The following is a 20,866-nucleotide window of genomic DNA, read 5'->3' on the forward strand; positions in this document are numbered from 1 at the left end:
TACGATGTTACTTTTGATCATACAATTTTGTACTATTATGACGAATAACCGAGGATGAATTTTTTATTAAATATTTATGATATTTATTTTTATATTTTTTTAATTCTTAAATAGTATATAAACATTGTAAATATTAACAGTTGAAACTACTTATTTTTAGTTTAAAAATTTAAATATCGAAAAAACGAACGTTTATAAGCACGGATAATGTTCTTACAATCTTACCTTTAACATTAATATAGTATGTTAGTTGATAAGTTTCCCTTAATATTAAAGCTATCAACACTTGATTGTTTTTATCTGGACGCAAATCTGCTTGTATGTTGTGTGTAAAACGGAGACAACATAATATGTGAGATCGTGAAAGTAGTAGTATCGTATTGCTTCAATGGTTTATTATTGAATTAAAATTTAACACATCCTTTACATTGTTTTGATCTAGTCAATGTCAAAATTAATGGTTAATAGGCGTTCATACTATAATAGGTATAGCAAAACGACTTCAGACTTCTTTAGTTTTTTTAGTTTTAACTCTGAAATATATGTGTAGGTATACATTTTAAATTAAGAGAACGTCGCATCCGTGAGTGTCTCTCCGTCTTACACATATATACAACATGGTAAATTTTCGTTCATCAGTTTAAATAGTGTGCTTTTAGTTTTCATATTAGAGTGACTTATTATCAAACTTTTAGGTAAAAACATTACCTGTGTTCTCTCGTTGGTTTTTTCAATATTTTATTTTTTAAATGAGTTATGAGTATGAAAAACATAATTGTTTAAAAATGCTCATAACTCATTTAAAAAATAAAATATCGAAAAAAACCAACGAGAGAACACAGATAATGTTCTTAACTAAAAATTAAACTTTAGGTCAATTCACTCTAACATCAAAACTAAAAGCACTAAAATCGGTGAACGAAAATTTGCTATGTCGTACGTGTATAAGACAGAGACAATACACACATCAAAACTAATACATCAAAAAAGGATTAAGTCCGCGGTGGCATTAAAAAAATACTAGAATCTTTTGATAATAAATTTCAATATTTTATTTGGATTATTCATTTAAGTATTTATATTTTATTGAATTTATACAAAAAATTCAACATTTATGGTATTTTGGTTAAAAATAACAATAAAAATGTATTTTTAAATAACTCTTTGAAATCTTTGTGATAAAGAAAATAATTGGTCTACTCGTATTCATAGTTTTTTAAATATCAACTTTTCAAAAGACGGACTTTTAAATTATTTCTATAGTCTAAATATCTGTAATGAGTAAATATTAAACATTGATTATTTCATACATTTAACTTTTAAATTATTTTACTATTTGTTTTAATGTGTATAAGTATTTATATTAAATATTTTTTTTAACAGTATTTCATTTTAGCCGGGTGGGGACTAGTGTTCAGAACGATCATTAAAAACATTGAATTCGTTCACGTTCACTTTTTTAGACTTGAGAACAGGAGACAGCAATAGGCGGCTGCGAGCCAAATCCATATCGTGGAGTAGAAATAACTAACCTAACCAGCTGTAATGGGAGACATTTTTTTTTGTTTACCATTTTTTATGTACATAATTTGATAAAAAAAATCTTTTATTAGATACCAATGTGCAGCAAATAAATAATAATCATCTAATATATTAATATAATATGATATAATTTCATCAAATGAGTTATGTTTTTATACATATTATATTATTATTATTATACTATATTTATAAATAAAAACATCGTTTAAAACATTACAACCATTACACATGGCGTATAATTATAAATAAATATGATATGCTAATTTATTTATAGTTTGTAGATACATTCGCGATCTATTGGTGGTTTCCACCGGAACAAAAACAATATAAATCGGTATACCTAATGATTTTTTAGGTATTTTTTTAAATTTTAATATTTTTATTATGTGAATTATGCGCCATTAACTTTTCGTCCACACGTCACGTTTGAGTTTTAGCATTATAAATGACACTAGCGTGAAGACGAGTATCCAAGAAAAGATCGACATGAATCCCAGGTACACGGAAGGATGCTGGAGGCCCAGGCCTTTGGCGGTTAGCGATCGCAGACTTTCCGTGGACATTGTCAGCGGCATGTAGACGCTGATGCTGCGCAACAGGTAATGGATGCCCTCAGTGGGCCACATAAGTCCTGAAACAGGGTCCAATTAGAACGGACATTAGCGTTTGACAAGAGTTTAGTAGATAAGGTAGCCGAGTTAATTACAACAAATATCTAAAACCTGAGTTAATTTAATCAAATCTACGTTAATAACGTTAGAGAGAGAGAGATCAATATACATTGTACATTGAATGTAAGACATTCATTACTTAAAATACTATAATAGTTTTTGAATCATTTTTTTTTATTAACTCATTTTTAGTTTAATTTAATGAACTATTGATTTTTGAAAATATTTTCAACAATATCTATTCAAACGTACTTATAAAATATGTTTCTGAACTTTTAAAACCCTCTGTATTTATATATATCTGGTGATTCTAATATCAAAGAACACTCATTATCGTTTAATTTAAAAATAAAGTTTTTGAAAATATATTTCAAATGATGACGAAATAATGCATGAAAAAAAATATTTTTTTCGTGATCAAATTTTTAAGATTTTTTCTATTTTTTAGTGACAATATACCTACCTTTTTTACTTTTTGAACCAATTCAAAATATTTATTGGAATACTTTAAAATATTTAAATGAAATTGTAAACAAATAATTTATTAGTAACTAACATTTAAAACATAGATGATCGGAATAGTGTGGAAAAGAAGATTCTATTTTACAAAATGTTAACCCATTACTGTTAACTAAACTTTATATACTTATATCATATTAACTGCTTTCCTAAAATTAAATTTTTGTTAAACATTATTCCAAAATATACACTATTTTAAAATATTTTTATTTTTTTTTTGTCATTTATTTTTTTTGTTGCACAATCTGTGAAATATTTTTTTTTACAATAAGTATAAGGATAATAATAGTTAACAATATTTACAATGAGTATTTAATGAGACAGTAGTCATGATCGAAGAAGCCAACCAGTGTTGGGACTTCGGGTTTTTAAAATATGAAATTACAATTAATCTACGTTATTGACACGTAAAAAAAGTAAAAACATTAAAAAATGAAAACAGTAAAATGTTTTTTTCAAAAATGTTGTTATGTAACAACTTATGTTTGCGTAAAAAATATTTTTAAATACCAAAATAATTAGTCCTATTTAGGACTTTTACGTTAAATTTATCGTCTAGTTTATATAAATAATATGTTATCCACTGTAGATTAATGCAACTGGCTAGTTGCGCAGACGTCATAAACGATTACCTGCATTTTTATTTCTTGCCAAACCAAAATTTAATATGAAGTGTTATTCAGTAGTACTTTATATTTACTTACGGTAAATATGTATGATATGCACTCATATAATGCATAGAAAATGAAAAAAATATGTATATTTTGCAGTCAAAAAATATTTTGTTGTGTCTCGAAAAGTTTTGATTAATTGTAGATTTCAGGTCGTTGACGAATTCTACTTTTCCTCTTATTTTTTCATCATCCCTCCCTTCCCCTAATATATATTCTTTCACACTATATTTTATATTATTATATAATATTAAAATATGTCTTATAAGATTGTCGTGTGTTGTAGATATTTGCATTTTTATAAATAATAATTACCGCATAAAAATTTCAATAGGAAATTAGTTCCAATTCCCAGAAACGCCGCCTCCGTTGTCGTCTTACAGATAATGGCCGTGAAAAAACCTATAAACAAAAACAGCATTAAATATTATTATAACATCTAATCAACAAGTTATTCATTGCGCCGGTGACGTACCAAAACACATTCCACCGCATCCGATCATTGTTAATAGCAAAAATGATGGAAATATGTCGCCGACGAATGGGTTGTCGAATATAACGAACATGACCAGCATTACCAGGGTAGTTTGAATGAAGATAAATACCGTTTGTACCAATACTTGAGCCAAAGCAATTTCAATGAAGTTCATTCCTAAATAGTTAATGTTTGTCAATATTACAATAAGTAACTGTATATATCTAGGTGTAAAAAGCTCAAAATATTGATTAAAAAAAATGAGAAACGTAGCCCTCAACTACAGTTATCGACATTTAAATATAAAATATTTATTTACATTAATTACATAATTTACAAAAATGATTTAAAATAAAATAATTACATTTTTAAATTTATAATTTTATTTACAATTATTGAAGCAAATAGAATAGCTGCAAACAAACACGTAAAATCTCAGGAAAATAATGGTAATTGGTAAATATTATTATTATACATGCTATCGGGTCATATTATTCCTTAACACATTTTTTATGGAAAAAACAACAATTCTTGTCATTTGTTTTTTCATAATTCAGTGAACACTTAAATATAAGACAAAATAATTTCTTAATAATAATTCTTATTGGTTTGATTTTGAAATTAAAAAAAATCACAATATTTACTTATTACTAAGGCTCGGAAGTTGTAGGAGCTAAAAAAGGCAAAATATATATGCATGAAAAAACTATAAAATATGCATTAAAAATTATGTAAAATATGCAAAAAAATTATTCTGAATTCCAAAAAAAAATAAAAATACATCAAATCTTGTTAATAAATCAATAAAATAATAATATAGGTACATAAAAACTGTTTATAACTGATTTTTAATATGATTCAAAATAATTTTTCAGTATTTTTGAAATTATGATAAATACCTTCGTTGAAAATGTTGAGTTTTATATTTAATATTATTTGAAATATACTGGTTAAGAAAGAAAAAAATCAATTTTTTTTAGTTAAAATTGATAAAATATGCAAAATATGCATTTACAATTTTCAATTTTTTTAACTCTCTATTGTATAGTTCAGATTTCTAGCTTGATCTTCTATAAACTGAGAGAATACAGAACAATATGCAATTCCTACAACTTCCGAGCCCTACTTATTATGCTTGGAAAGGGGAAGGGTCTAATTGCATTAACGTCGTAATGGACATGTACTTTAGCCTCAGATCAGTATATATTATGGTAATAAATAATAATGCGAGAAAAACTATATGAAGCTACCAATCTGAGAACTTAAAATCGATTGTTCATCTGATATTGTATCCATAAAGCATACTCATTTGCAACATTTGCACACATAACGTAACGTAGAATTGTAACAGCAATATAAATGCGTGGACGTAAAGACGTAACATCGTTGCGCAACAAAGTTATCTCATGTTTTACGATCTGTCGAAAAATTCGACTAGCATCAAAAGATTGTTCCTTCGTAGGGAAACAAATAGTGCGTCTACGTTGCATTATGCGCAAATGTTACAAGTGTGTACGCAGCTATATTATTTAAAATGATACATTAACAACCAATCTGAGAGAATGTGAAATTAAGAATAAGGCAGCTGTGAATATCGAAATTATAATATACAGTAGGGTCTCGTTAATTTGAACACAGGCTAATCTGAAAGACGTAGTAATTTGAACGGGTTTGGAAATTGCCGCATTGTTATACTAATACATACGTGTATCATAATAATATGTAATATATGTACACATAGGCGGATATTTGATTGAATTTTATGGGGGCTTAAATCTTTCTTTGCATTGTTGAAAAATAGATATCTATTTAATATTTTGAAAAACTTTCAATGATTTTTGGGAGCTTTTAATTTGGGTGAGCTAAGCCTTCCCAAGCACCTGCAATCTCCGCTTATGTATATATGTATTAACTGGCTGTACAATATACATACCTAATTATAATGATTTTGATTGTTTTCATTGTGTTTCTCAACAACGAATTTTTATGAATTAATATAGTATAGAATAAAAATATAAAAATAATTTCAAAATTTAAGTTGCAAGAAAATTGATTTTTTTTTTAAGTCATAAGTAATCCGAATAATTCCTTTCCCAATGCCGTTCGGATTAACTAGATCCTACTGTATTATATTGACAACTTCACCGTCGAAACAGAGAAAATTCTATGAGGTTGGCTAAGCTTTAAAAAAAATTTAAGTTGAGTTGGTTAAAAAGAAGTTTACTGTGTTGATAAAAATTGTATTAGTTATTAATTATTAATTTGGTAAAAACGTAACATTGTATGAATTAACATACTTATTTGTTATTTACAGAAAATTATTTACTATTAACTTTTTTTTATATCTTTGAAATCTCGATAGGTATCTATACATCAACAATCAAAATTAGTTATATTGCTAGATATTTTAAACAGTTATTTAAAAATCAATCATTATTTTTAGTTATCTACACTAAAAGAATTAGATAAACGTATGATATTTTATTTAGTCATTTTAAACCAATTAATAATAGTGAAAAATCTCGTTAGACTTACGATAATATTATGAAATATAATAATATACTGCGATATAAACAACTTAAAAAATTAATCAGCTTTCTATCTCAAAAAAAAAAAAAACTAACAAAAAAATTAGGTTTTTTGACGTAAAATTATTGCTGTGCACAACTAAGGAAGTATTAGATTTTAGTAACTTTAATCTCAAGTTGTAAAAAAAAAAAATATGAAATTTGGCTTGGGTTTACTCAGCGATTTACTTCGCCTCCATCAATCAATCAACAACACCTATAATACAAATTTATAAATGAGTAAATAATACCTGATAAGACTACTCTCTCGATGACACCTCCTTCTTTTTCAGAAATAATCGTGGATCCTGTGTAGATTGCAGGGAGATAAAATGCACATCTTTAAAATAAAAAAATATAATTATTTATTATCATTATATTTCTTAAAGCAAATTATGTCTAGGTTAACAAATTATAGGCGTGCACAAGGTATCTAGCCATGTTTATCAAATATGTTTACAAGTTTATATTCAAATCTTTCTAAATGTTCAAAGAAAAATAATTTATTATAATTTATAACTTTTATATTATTATGAATTATGATTAATATGTATTTTATAGTAAATTCTCACCTATTAAAATAAATAGTGATTTAAATTATTTTTTCTATATATCTAGTACATATTTTATATAAAAAAGATAGTTTAACTATGTATTATTTAAACATTGTTTCAAAGAAAAAAATGTTTTATTTTTATTTATAAAAAAACTATAAACGCTATATAAATATTTATAGTGCAATGAGCTATTTATTTATTTATTTATTAAGTAAACGTCCGTAGGCTCAAGTATAGAAAAATTTATATAATTAATATGCTATAGATAGCCAAATATTATTTTTCTATATCATATTTATTTTTTAATATTTAAATTTAAAGTATTCACTATTAATATTGTACTCAGAATTTCTAATGTTAGAATAATTAATTAAATAGAATAGAAAAAGACTATTCAACGGCGTATTATATATATACTACGGCGTAGTAATTATTTTAAAATTAAATTATAAGCCTATTTAGTCTCATTACTGTAGAGTAGTCTGGCATTGTGCAATGGTTCAGAATGGGCTTGACTAGCTCATTTAAAATACAAAGTTGGATTGTTCAAGGGTAAAAAAGCACACACCTGCTGACCTTTGCGTGTACGCCTATGATTATACTTACAGTGCTATTATTGCAGGCGAAGCGTAATGTATAAAGCTTGGATTTTTGTTTCCGTAAACAGGGTCAAAGAACTACAAAAAAAAAAAAATATCCAATATAAAATATTCATTATTATAATAAATATCTAGGTAATACGTATGGTTATCGTTTATGATAATGACTGTTAGAACTTAACAGTTCATTGCATCCTCTGAAGTAATGACCACAAAGAACGGATATGCTGCGAGCAACCGTTAACGAACGTTAACGTACCAACGAAGAATCGTTGGGATAGAGTAAATTTTAAATAAAATGCATTTTATAATTGGTTTAGAATTAGGCATATACACTAAATTGAATATAAGTAATCGTAAAGAATGCGTACATTGATAATTAAAACAAAACAGCTAACAAACTCGATTAAATTTAAAATTATAGAATATTTTAAATGTTTTGTCTATTATGGTTAGATAGATTTTCATATTTTATGTTTTATTTTTTTATGTAAAAATGAATTAGCCATTTATTAATTGGCGAGGTGCCCACATTTTAGTTTGTGTGTATTAATGCACAGCGTACTAATTATTACATTATGAGGATAATAAAAAATAAACTTGTCAAGGCTAATGATATGTAAAACAAAAATAATATGTGTATATATTTTGGAAACTATATTATTGTTATGTGGCCTGCCCTCCAAAATTATCGAACAAATGGTAGCTTGGTATATAGTATACACCTGCACTTAACTACAACAATGTCGTCAACATTATCGATTACATCATATTTTATTTGTCCATCAGTGTGACTATAAAATTACACTGTCGTCGGTCGAATACCTGTTGATTTGTGCGGTGTATATTTCGATCTAATTTTTACACACTATTCGTAAACTGTTAGAAATCTTTGGAAAATATTACGAAATCAAAACTGTTTATTTCTAAGAGTTCACTCACCCGGATTGGTGAGTTTCCGATTCTTTCTGATATATTACATTTGCTGAAAAGACCATCAACCACATCTGTGTAGCTGTCGAAAATGTCTCTTTTAATCATGTCGTACATATACTTATCTGAAAAATAAAATGTGTAATTGATAGAATATTCTATATTTAAATGGTTTCGCCGTATAAGTGTTAATACCGAATGGAAAGGCGTTTAATCGATTTTGAAATTTTTTCGCGGGTACAAATACTACAATCCTTTATAGTGATGATAAAAAATAAAATTTATACGTCACATAATTTTATTCGGAATGAAAGTAAAAATATAATTAAACTATTAGTTTATCATTTTTGTTATTTTTTTTATGTTGTTTTTTGGTCCTATATTTAGTCGAAAATTCGAAAATCTGTTTTAATTTGAATAATGTATTATTACGAAATATACTTGATTACAAAACCTATTAAAAATAATTACGTTTTTTTATACATAGTTGTTCAAATTGGAAAAAAAATACAATTTGCCTATTCGTTAGTAGGTACTTGTTTATGTTTATATAACTGAAATATTTAATTTAAACTAATAAAATAAATAATAATTTGTACCGGTACTATACCATCGAAACTATTAACATTAGATATTAGTATTAAATTACTTTAATAATATAGACTATAGTTGAATTGAATGGCTATTACAGCATAATTATAACAAATTAATAGTTATAATTTACATTTGATTCTTTTGTGATACCAGCAGTATAATTTATACTAAACCCTTCCATCTTAAGATCACGCAATTTCATTTCTTAGTAACTCGTTTGGCGGCCACTGCCACAATCTTACGCATTCTTACTTGTATTGTCAATCCACGCTTGGATTGATCCCATGTCGAATATGTTGTCGTCGGATATATCTCCCCCATCATTAAAACGGGTTGCTAAATTAGTGCTGAAGTTTTTCGAAAAATGAAGAAATCCCCAGACCTTATTTTCTGACACTGCATACTGGCCGTCTTCCGCACTGGGATAGTCAACCTGCAATACGATAAAATATAATAAATGGGTCAACACTTATACATTTTACATCCAAATCGTTAAAGGCTTAATATTATGCTTTTATTTATTTATTCAAGTTAATAAAGATTCGAAATATTATGTCGTGTGTTCGAAGGTCCCATAAAGTGTTAAAAACCAAATGTATAGATACCAGCTATTATATTAATAATATATTGCGGCATTGAACTGTGATAATATGCGATTGTAATTTAGAGTGTTACTTTGCCCTTTACTGTGTCGATATTTTATTTTATCTCAAATATACGTGCACAGAATTTCTGTGACGCGCTATTGACATTTTTATTTGGTAAAATATGACTAATATTTATATATATTATTTTTTTGTTACAACGATACGTAACAAAAAAAATCGTAACGTTCATCAATAACAAAACGTCTCACATTGCTGCAATTTGATATGTACGATGTTTAAGTAATATTTAAACACTTAACAACGCGTTATAATAACAATAATAAAATATTAGTATGTGTGTTACCAGAAAAAAGTTTTAAAAAATACTATAAATTATTATTATCTATTTTATACTTAATTAGTTATTACATTTTAATTAGATATTTATTTAATTATTTGCCTAAATAAACATAGAGTTATAGAATAATAATAACTACCAGACAGGTGGCGACTTAGTAATGATGTTGTGAAATAAAGTATATGAAGAATTTCCCTTATAGATTTTGACCATTTATCAATTGCAGCGTGCCATTCTCGCAACTAATATAAATTATAATTCAAAAACTATACGCAAATAAAAATTATTTGTCTAAAATTTATGAAAACTCCTAAATAATAAAATACATCCTATAGGTCTATAATGGTCGCTATGTCTAAAAATGTTTCTAAAAAGTTATTTTTTATCAAAAAGCTCCACAGAATAATATGAAAAAATTAAAAATAATAAATTTTTAAATTAATTTAAAGTCTTGGAAAATTAAAAAAAATGTAATTACACTTAAAATAGTTTAAAAGTAAAATTCACAATTAAAAAAATAGACGAAATAAACATAGTGTTATTTTAAATCAAAACAATTGTTAGCAATAAATTAAACTATAAAATAATTTATCAAGTATGGACTAACTTTTAACTTCAAAATTAAAGCCCAGCATTAAATTCTAATTATATGGCCGTTTTCAGCATACTAAAGTAAACGGGTCAGAAAACAAAAATCCAAAATAAAATTGGTGTCAAAAAAAAAGTTAAATATAAAAATTTAGTATCATTAAGTAACTTTTAATATTTTTCCTCAATTTTTTAAGTGTTAAAAATTATTTTTCAATACATTTTTTTTTTTAACCTAGATTCTAATTTTTCAGTGAAAGACTAAAGATTTTTCCAATATTTAAACCTTAATAATATTTATTAATTTATTATTTTTCCTAACGATGAATTTTTGAATACTTGCAATTCGAATAAAGAACTTTTGGTTTACAAGTAATTCAAACAGACGATTTGCACTTCTTCTAAAGTAACATAAAGAGTGTTAAGCAAAAAATTTTTAAATGAAAAGCCCTGTTAACAGCAATGAAAAAAATTGTTTGTAAATATTACCAATTCGAAAGTCTTTTCTTTTAATCTTTCCAACACCAGACAACTGACTGGCACACCTCCGTCCAAAAAACAATTTTTCGTTTGCGTCAATGAACATGTACCCAATTTGTTTACAGACTCTTCGTTTAATATACCCAAAGTCAAATGTTTCGGATCATGGCCACAGGCGATATTGAATAATACTGTTTGTATCAGTGGTAAGAAGATCACAAACAAAGTAAACCTTTAAAAATAGTATATAACAAAAGATAACGGATAAAAAGTGTACGTCTTATAATAATATTTTAAAATGTTATAACAGGATGGTTCTTCAAGTATGCTCATCGCAAATTTCTTCAATGATAAGTTATTTAGATTCAAATTTAAAAAATTTTTAAATATGCTTTGAGACTTTATTTTTAAGTTCTTGAAGTTGATTGTATTATTGAGGATGAAGTATCTGCATGTATTGTCCAACTATCGCATAACATATCAAAATGAACGTCCAGAAATTGTAAACATTTAAAAGCTTAAACATTATTATGAATTGGCTTATTATAAAATTCAAAGGTAAGAACATTATCTATGTTTTTTTGACAATTTTTTACTATACTTAAATTTTTAACTAAATTACGAGCAATTTAAAATATTAATATCTTATACACTAATAACTCGCTTAAAAATTAAAATACCATAAAACATTAACGAGAGAACATCGATAATGATGTTACATATAAGTTTGATATAAGTCATTTCACTTTAATATTCAAGCTTAACTCAAAAAAACTGCTTAATGTGTATTTATTAGTATATTATGTATTAATAAGACGGCAAGAATACATGTGGATACGATGTCCTCATACGGAGTGCCCTGTGCAGATACAAACTTCTGTTTTTTTATGTGAAAATCGTTCTTTTTTTATAAATTATTTAGAGAATAATTATTCTGAAATTTTTACGTATTAAAAATAAATTTCGATCTAGTGATTTGAGTTATTTGTTTTTGTTTTTTAGTTTTGCGTACTAAAGTTAATAGTTCTGAAGTGTCAACTATTGTTATTAATTTATTAAAATTTATAATTTGTAAAAATAGTCCAATTAGTATGATAATTATTACTAGATCTAATATTAAATTAATTTTATGTATTTGTAAAACAGTTGTTAAAGACTATTATCTTTAATATAAACATTTGAATTACTCAGAAATTATTCACTTCAATTTTAACTTAAGTGCATACAAGTTTACAAAAACGTATTCACTAATTAATAATTTATTGTAAAAACGAGAGTTTATCATTTTAAAAACAGAAGTTTTTATCATTACGGGACAATCATAAGATTCTTAAATAGTACAAAATAATACTATAAATTGGTGTTTTAAATAACCTAATTTGAATGAATTCATTCATGCATGTTCGATGAATCTGTCTATGTCTACATATATTAATAATTTAGTATTATGATATTGTACTCACGGTATGTTTCTTCTCAACAGGTAAATGTTTTTACACACCTGAGCTTTGAAACGACCAACCGTAAATAATGTGTTGTTTAACAACGGTGGTGGCGGCAAATCTCGGGCATAAGAAAACCTTCTTGTAGGCTGTGGAATAAACACGAAATATTTAATCGTCACAATCGCATAATTTTTTTATCATAGGTAGAAATTTCTAATAATTATTATTATACCTAAGTGGCTGAATATTAAAATATAAAGTGTTTAGGGAAAATGTTTAAATAAACTAAAGCTTAAAAAATAATAATATTATATATGTAGTATATATTATGTGCATCACTAGTCATAGACGTTATATAATATTTACTAGTTAAATTTATTTGATATATATATATTGAAAATTATGTAATATATGTAGTTCTACAATTGGTTTTAATTTAAAGGGTTAGGAATTGTATATAAAAAAAAAATGCTTTGACACGTGAAAATAAAACAAGCAAGTGATGATAGTATTTAAGTATGAAATGTTAACTATTATTCCCATATGGCCATATTTATTTATCACATAGGGAAAATTGTTATATTTATTATTTATTTAGAAAAATAAACAAAATTGCTCTTTACTTGTTTCACTGGTATTTTGAAACTGTTTGTCTTAGCCACTTGATTTTGGCAAATCTTCAAAAACGCTTCCTCCAAATAAGAACAATTGCATGAAGTCAAAAGTTCTGTTGGCGTTGCTTCGGAAAGAAGAGTACCTTTCCTCATTAAGCCGATCTATAAACAAATATTTGTTAATTTATCATATTTCATTATATTTATTGATAAAAAAAAAGTTGATTAAATCTTGTCTCACCATTTGTGACTGTTTTGCTTCTTCGATGTAGTGAGTAGTGATTATCACAGTTTTACCTTCATTCGATGTCAAATTTAATAAAAGTTCCCAAATGCTAGAAATTAAAATTTTATCCAATGCAGGTAAAATAAGTACATATTATATTTATTTTCACTTAACTTTTATTGTATAATAAACAAATATAATTTAAAACACTAAAAAGTCAGTAACTCTAATTTATGAGTGTATAGTATGAATTTTTAAATTTTTAATACAAAATAATAATATGAATAATGATCTCCTTTTTACTATGATTTACACATTTAATGTTTTTAAACATTGGTTATTTATTTTGAGTTTATATGCATTTAATAAAATATCACTGTCTTTTTAATTAATCGATACTTGAATAAATATAGTAGTTTACATAATTTAATAACATACCTATATTATATTATATAATGATTTCTATGTCATATATAATATGTGATGTATTAGCCTATGGGCGTAACTAGGATTAAATATTTTAAGGGATAGAACCCTATATAAAACTCAAGTTTAAAAAAAAAATCCGAAAATTAAAGTATCATGAGCTACATTATCAGCTTCACTAGATTTTAGTAAACAAAGGGATTATAAGGAGTCCTGTTAAGTGTAAAATCGAAATTGTAAATACCTCAGTGATAAAGTGTCTATTCTTGTCATAAAAAAATAAAATGTATGCAATAAAATAAGTATAATATATATTTTATAATACGTTTATATTTAGATGCAAATGTTTATAAAATATCATTATTGATAATCTTAGCCTTTTATCCATATTTATCATGATACGATCACTTAATCTGTTTTGAGTTATAGTCGACCTTATGCATGTTTTGGTTATTTTTATACATACATTCGTATATCCACAGTATTAATATACTATAAGATACATTTATAAAGTTATTGAATATTTTACATTTTGAACTTATGACAATTTCTTTTATGCTGAGTAGGGTTTTAACCAGAAGGATTTAAAAAGAAAAAAAGTTGATGTGTATTACCTATGTTTAATGTACCTTAGGTAAACACTATACCTACACTATACAGTGTGTATTTGAAAAAAAAAAGAATATATAGTTTTGATACTTATGTTAATTTAACTATGTAATTTTATTAAACAGATTTAATTACCTCTGGCTTATCAGAGGATCCAAGCCAACTGTAGGTTCGTCTAAAATCAGCAGTTTTGGGTCGTGGAGCATTGCTACTGCAAGGGACACTCTTCTTTGTTGTCCACCACTTTATGAAATCAAATTCATCATAGCATTGTTATATTATAGGTACTGGAGTTATAATGATTAGTTGGTAACAGTTAACAATAATTGTGAACGACATTTGTCGACTTTTTTACTTACCTAATCTCGTTTAGACTCAGACTATATGATGGCAATTTCAAGAGCTCCTTTAGTTCTCGGCCTCTTGTTTCGATAACTTCATTTGATAAATTAAATATGTAACCATAGTACGTAAACGTTTCTTTTATAGACAATTCATTGTGCAGTGCTAATTCCTTTAGAAATATAGACAAAGGTGTGTAATATTAAAAAAACGAAAGAAAAAATATTCAAAAATAATATTTGGTAAGATAATTTGACGGCATTACTTGTGGCATATATCCAATGTCAGATATGTGTTTGCCTTTAAGTTTTATCTCTCCGGAATCTAAATGTAAACGACCGACGATACAACTCAATAGAGTTGTTTTTCCACATCCGCTAGGTCCCAATAGCCCATATCTGAAAATTAACAACAATTACAAATTACATTTATATTTAAATAAATGGTTTTTTTTCACATGTCATGATAAATTCCAAATTCCATAATATATGATATAACTATGATATAGATGCAATTCATCAATATTTATTTTGTGTAAAACTACAGTAGCTTTATTAGTTTTGTTTTTGTCTTACATTGCATAAAACTAAAAATTTAATTGGATACGTTTAGAGTAGTAAATAAATCAATTAATATGACATTTATGAATAATTAATTTAAAAAGATGGATTATATTACCCAACATAATAAAATTATCGTATATTCATGTTATGTCATCATAATTTCATATTTTCTTTGATCAGCTTTGTCAATGATTATTTTTATTTGTCTCAAAATAATCGTCTACAATGATTCTTTTTAAATTAAGATATAGTTATTGACTAGTGTTTTATAATATTAAATACAATTATTATATCATTGACTTTGGTAAATTTCAACTGTATGAAAAATATTGTTAACTGATTTTGATAATATTTTTATATCCGATTTTCAAATCACGTTGACAGTAAAACTAGAACATATATAAAAACCCCAGTAGAGAATTTTCTTATTCAGTGGTTATAGTCATCAAAACACCTACAAAAGTTATTATATGATATCTTGTAATTAGAAAAATAATTAATAACAAACCGAATAAACTGATTATAAATAATTATAATTATGATTGCTTTAAAATTATTAGTGTTGTATAAATATTTATTAATTAATGTGGTTAACAATTGAAATGAGCACGGTTCTTTTTTAATTTATTTTAAACATAATATGGAATTTTATAATTCTATGAAATAATAGGTAAACCACTTAGTACTAGTACCATAATATTCACACGAGCTTGAAAAAGTTAATGAAAAATACGAGTATTAATACAAATTTTAATTGTATACTTATCAAATATTTGAATTTTTTAGAATATTATATAATATATAAATATGATATATGTTACAGTAATAAGTTGGACAATTTTAAACATTCAACTAGGAAGTATTAATCTGAGCGCAACAAACACGTGAAAAAGAGAAAATAAATTGAAAAGTTTAATACTAATAAAGAGTCATAAAGTTTGACGAGATTGTTTGTATCACTATAAAAAGAATTCTTACTATTCTATATAATACTTAATAGAGTTTAATCTCGTTTTTGTTTTTTGCAAACATTTATCTATCTTATGTCAACTGTTTACACAGCTACTATAACTATCTTAATTTCTAGATATCGGATAAAATATATGAAAACATCTATGCATTTTTTAAAGATATTTACTTGAAGACGACTTTTTGAATTTTTAGAAATTGAACTCTTATCCCTTTCAAAATTATATCTTTGAATTTTTAATATTATTAATTTTAAAATTTGAATAAATTCATTTTTAAAGTGTAAGAAAGTCGTTTTTAAGCGGCTCTTACGAAGAATTTAATCATGTTTTCAGATATTTTATCTGATAAATAGAGTAATTTAATACAAATGATAATAGATAAATAAATAATAATAATAATAATTTTATTTACGAATAAATAATCGTATACTGCATTATTTACATGCGCGTACACGTGCGGGAGCGCTCTAATGTCTTATATGTTTTACACACAGTTACACACATTAATGGTCACCAAAGACACTAACTAAACATACATTTGCACGATCTGCAAGAACATACTTAGAAAATTGCCTATATGAACTCCTTAAAAACGGTCCGCATTGAATCCCCTCAATAATTTTTTATCAAAGATGTTATTTTATCACATTATAATAATATTAATTGTATTTAAATTGCAACTTGTCAGAGGCTTTTTGGTAATAATAAAAAAAAAAACCGAAATAACCCAATACAAAATAAACGCTGTCATTTAGCTTTTTTAAAATATTTTATACAATATAATCTGTCGACTGTAACACAACTGATGAAAACTATAATATTAACATACACACCTCTTTCCTGATAGGAAGAAAGGCAAAATGGATTTCAAATACAGCTACTTATATTTTTTTTAAACTTATTTCTATATAATTATCGAAGTAATAGGTATAGTATAATAGTAACACGAAAGAAAAAAAGGAACAATGAGCACTCCTCTTTTGAGCATAGTTTTGTATCTATCTATTAATAGTTTATATTTTCTGCTCGTGTTGTATTATAAATTTACAATTTTTATACAATTTAGTTATAAGATGTTCAATATTATTATGTATGTATAAAAAAATGCGCTATGTAAGTAATAAATATATTAGGCAATAAATATTTTTATCTAATACTTTATTATAATAAAATATACTATACTACCTATTGATTGTTTTCAAAGTTCGTACCATGGTAGTGGTGGTGCTAGAAGGCTTTAGGCGAATAAGCCTAGTTATTGCTATAACTTGTTAAAAATACTATTATTGTACGAGGCCGTGCTAGGTTAAGTCCAAGTCATAATATAAAAATATTTGTATTAGTTAGTATTGGACTTTTACCTTTTTTTTGAGGTATCAGTCTACTCAGAGGAAACGGGGCTTCGACCCATATTTTAATAGCTATAGTATGATATCTCATCGTGTCGTATCATCGGTAAGACTTTAGGAAACCAAACTATAGATATATTAACTAAAAAGGTAATATTTTAAGGATTTTATTATAATACTATAATATTTATAATATTAATTTTGGTTAATGTGCATGTTTGTAATCATAAGTGGCTTGTAGTTTTTACAATTTTTAAAATGATTTATGAAAATTACGTTATAAAAAAATCTTTTGAGCTTTTAATTTATGTAGAATATTTGCCTCGTCGAAAAATGAAAGGCATTGATACCATTTTAATAATTTATAATACATTGATAAACCTATTTAATATAAATGTATAAAACATGTTCAAGCACGAATAGCTCGCTTAATCTGGTCAGAAGGTCTGCCATGAATCTCTATTCATATTTTTGATAATTTATTCTAATACGATTGTTGTTAGATAGTATTTCTTTAGAAAAAATCTTCTACGTTTTTGATTGAAATCTTCCACAAGTTCAAAAATGTACAAGTTAAAACATTTTTTAATAAAAATTAACAAATATTCGTAAATTGGTGTCAATTTGTCTCGACTATATTCGTTAGGAATTTTTTCTCATTATCTACTATACATTGGTCACGTGTACTCGTATCTGATCTCCAGAAATAAAATTTCTTCAATTTTACTTCAAATCTCAACATTAGACAACTTTTAATTGAGTTCATATAACAAATTCTACAGAAAATAACAAATAGATTTTCGCTAAATAGAATTAATACGTTAAAACGACCTAATTAAAATTACCATATGTGTATTTTCTAAAACATCGAATCATTCAAATTGATATTATAATATTATTTGATCACCGTTATTGATTTATTAGGTAGTCATATAAAATCATAGTCACGAGTGAAGTTATAATCGATTTTAAAATGAATACTTTAAAACGTTGTACCATTGTGCATTATAAAAATAAACATACCGCACTTGAAACACTATTTTATAGTAAAATTACAGCAAACATTTTATGTTCACTCGGAACACGCATCATTAAAAAAAAAAAAAAAAATCAGTTGAATTAACCCTTACTCGGCGATATTCGAGATCGCCATGACCACGAATACAAATTGGCTATTCAGGTAATAACACAGATGCACAGTACATGACCACTGAACGCGTTTTCATAGCCAAATGTGTTAAGTGAGTAAATTAAAAAAATAATATTTTGAGTTAGTTTAGTCAACGTTTATAAAAGTCTTAAAAACGGTGTATTTAAACAATAAATCAATGAAACTTGTAAGGTGAAAAAATGCTTAGTTTTGTGCATCCATGTGCAAGAATATATATAAGAACGTATATAATATAGTGTTGCGCAACTTTTAATCGAAATCGCACATTATTCGTTCTTATTGCACGGATACTATATAGCTGTAGCTAGCGCATTGACCGGTTGAATTACACGTTTGTGTTGATTGAATTATTAAATCGAGGAATACCTATGTTTAATAGTATTCGAGTTATCGAGTTTAAAAAAGATGAAAAACGAACGAACTAGTTTGGATGAAACTTCAAAAATTGCCTTTCTACCTAAGCTAAGGTCTGATTAAAAAATATTGATATTGCCTAGCGAACGCTCCTTATGTAGGTACTAAAGACGTGCTTCCAACACGCAGTTCAGGTTTCGTCGGTGTGCGGTCCACGTCTCGCCTTTCGCGCCGGTCACGTGCGTATCTACGGTACCCGCGTATAGGTACTTACATTTTTCCGGTCGGTATGGTCAGGTTCAAGTCTTTGAGTATGGCCGTCTGACCGTACTGTTTGTACGCGCTCCTCACGACTACCGCCGACGAGGGGCGGGCCACGACCGTCTGCTGGTTTTCGGCCGGGGTCTCGTCGCGCGTCACCACCGACGCGGTCATTTTAGTCGCGATGTCGTGCGCGAACAGAGTTCAAAGGTTTCACACACGTATGGTGGCGGGGGACGGGGCACGAAACTTCGGGAAGAATGTAAGCAAGCGCAGCGTAACACCGTCGTTTCCGCAAACCGACTGTATACAATACGTTGTGCAATACTATTGCGGTGCGGTGTGTTGTTATTTAATTATTATTGCTGGCGTTTGACGGTGCAGAGACGACGATACGACAATCGTATCGGCGGCCGAAACGTATTGGTATAACAACGCGACAATAATTATTTACAATTTTATTATATGGACTGCGCGAACGCAAAAACGGTAATGACGCGAATGATCGACTGATGCGCGCAGGACATCGTGTCACTATAGTTGTCGCGCACTGCGGTAATTTGCAGTCGTCGTCGGCACTTTGGGCGACGGCCGACCGTGGCGCGCGAAATCGGCATGCCCCCTCGCGTTAAGTTTTTTTTTTCCATACGTCACGATTGTTGTACCAATACTCATACCCAGCACACAGACACACAATTCGATCATTATATTATTATTATGTGCGAGTGTTGTGTACACGATATCCTGCGCCACGTACTGGCCAGGACGTGATCGAAATAGGTAGTACACATCAATGGTTGTTGTGTGTGCACTTATAAATCGCCACACGAAAAATGTGTGTTTGGCGTTTGCGAATTTTTTATTCGTTCCAATCGACGCGATGCGTAACGCGTACCCATACCTACCTGTTTATCGTACATAATATTATATATGAAATTATGTACAACGTTGCGTAGGCATATCGTAACACGGGTGTATTAGCTGGTGTACATGTAAGCAAATACAGAACTGGAAAAAATGTCAAATGATTCGATTTTCAAAATTTAAATTCGAAATCCACAGAACCAATGGTTTTCAAAATAAGTAATTTATTTAAGTTTATGTTTCTTATAAATCAGTCAAATATATACATATAAGGATGTAACTATTTAAAATGTAATAGATACCTTTATACTGTATATAATTCCTAATATAATTTTATAACAAAAATTCAGAAAACATTATTTTAAGAATCCAAAATTCACGATTTTGGTTTTAAAAATTGTTTAATTTTTAATCATATGAATAAGTAAGGCAGAGGACCAAAGTATATTTTAAGATATTCGGTTAAATTATTACGTGTATAACTTACTCAGCTAAATCCATTTCAAACTTCTTGCCCACTTTTCCCGACT

The 20,866-nt window shown here is 27.1% G+C and overlaps 1 protein-coding gene across 1 annotated transcript; it reads right to left on the bottom strand.

Annotated features, from left to right (window-relative positions):
• Positions 1–1,722: 1,722 nt before the first annotated feature.
• Positions 1,723–20,005, bottom strand: LOC112603980 (ABC transporter G family member 23-like). The gene is made up of 15 exons (XM_025352824.1): positions 19,486–20,005; positions 15,069–15,201; positions 14,821–14,975; positions 14,597–14,704; positions 13,442–13,535; positions 13,210–13,362; positions 12,605–12,732; positions 11,151–11,373; positions 9,381–9,561; positions 8,544–8,659; positions 7,609–7,679; positions 6,697–6,785; positions 3,879–4,055; positions 3,719–3,805; positions 1,723–2,173 (listed from the first exon to the last, which is right to left on the bottom strand). The coding sequence occupies exons 1-15, from the start codon at positions 19,644–19,646 to the stop codon at positions 1,944–1,946; spliced, it is 2,106 nt and encodes a 701-aa protein (XP_025208609.1). The 5' UTR covers positions 19,647–20,005; the 3' UTR covers positions 1,723–1,943.
• Positions 20,006–20,866: the final 861 nt, after the last annotated feature.

This window comes from Melanaphis sacchari, unplaced genomic scaffold (assembly GCF_002803265.2).
Source record: "Melanaphis sacchari strain LSU unplaced genomic scaffold, SCAv2.0 Contig116_pilon_pilon, whole genome shotgun sequence".
Classification (NCBI taxonomy): Eukaryota; Metazoa; Arthropoda; class Insecta; order Hemiptera; family Aphididae; genus Melanaphis; species Melanaphis sacchari.

Coding starts and splice junctions, on each gene's coding strand:
- LOC112603980 (XM_025352824.1), bottom strand. CDS start 19,646: ATGACCGCGTCGGTGGTGACGCGCGACGAGACCCCGGCCGAAAACCAG. Junction 14,976..15,068: donor ACATTGGATATATGCCACAA/GTAATGCCGTCA, acceptor ATATTTCTAAAG/GAATTAGCACTGCACAATGA. Junction 9,562..11,150: donor AAGAAAAGACTTTCGAATTG/GTAATATTTACA, acceptor ATCGTATTGCAG/GTTGACTATCCCAGTGCGGA.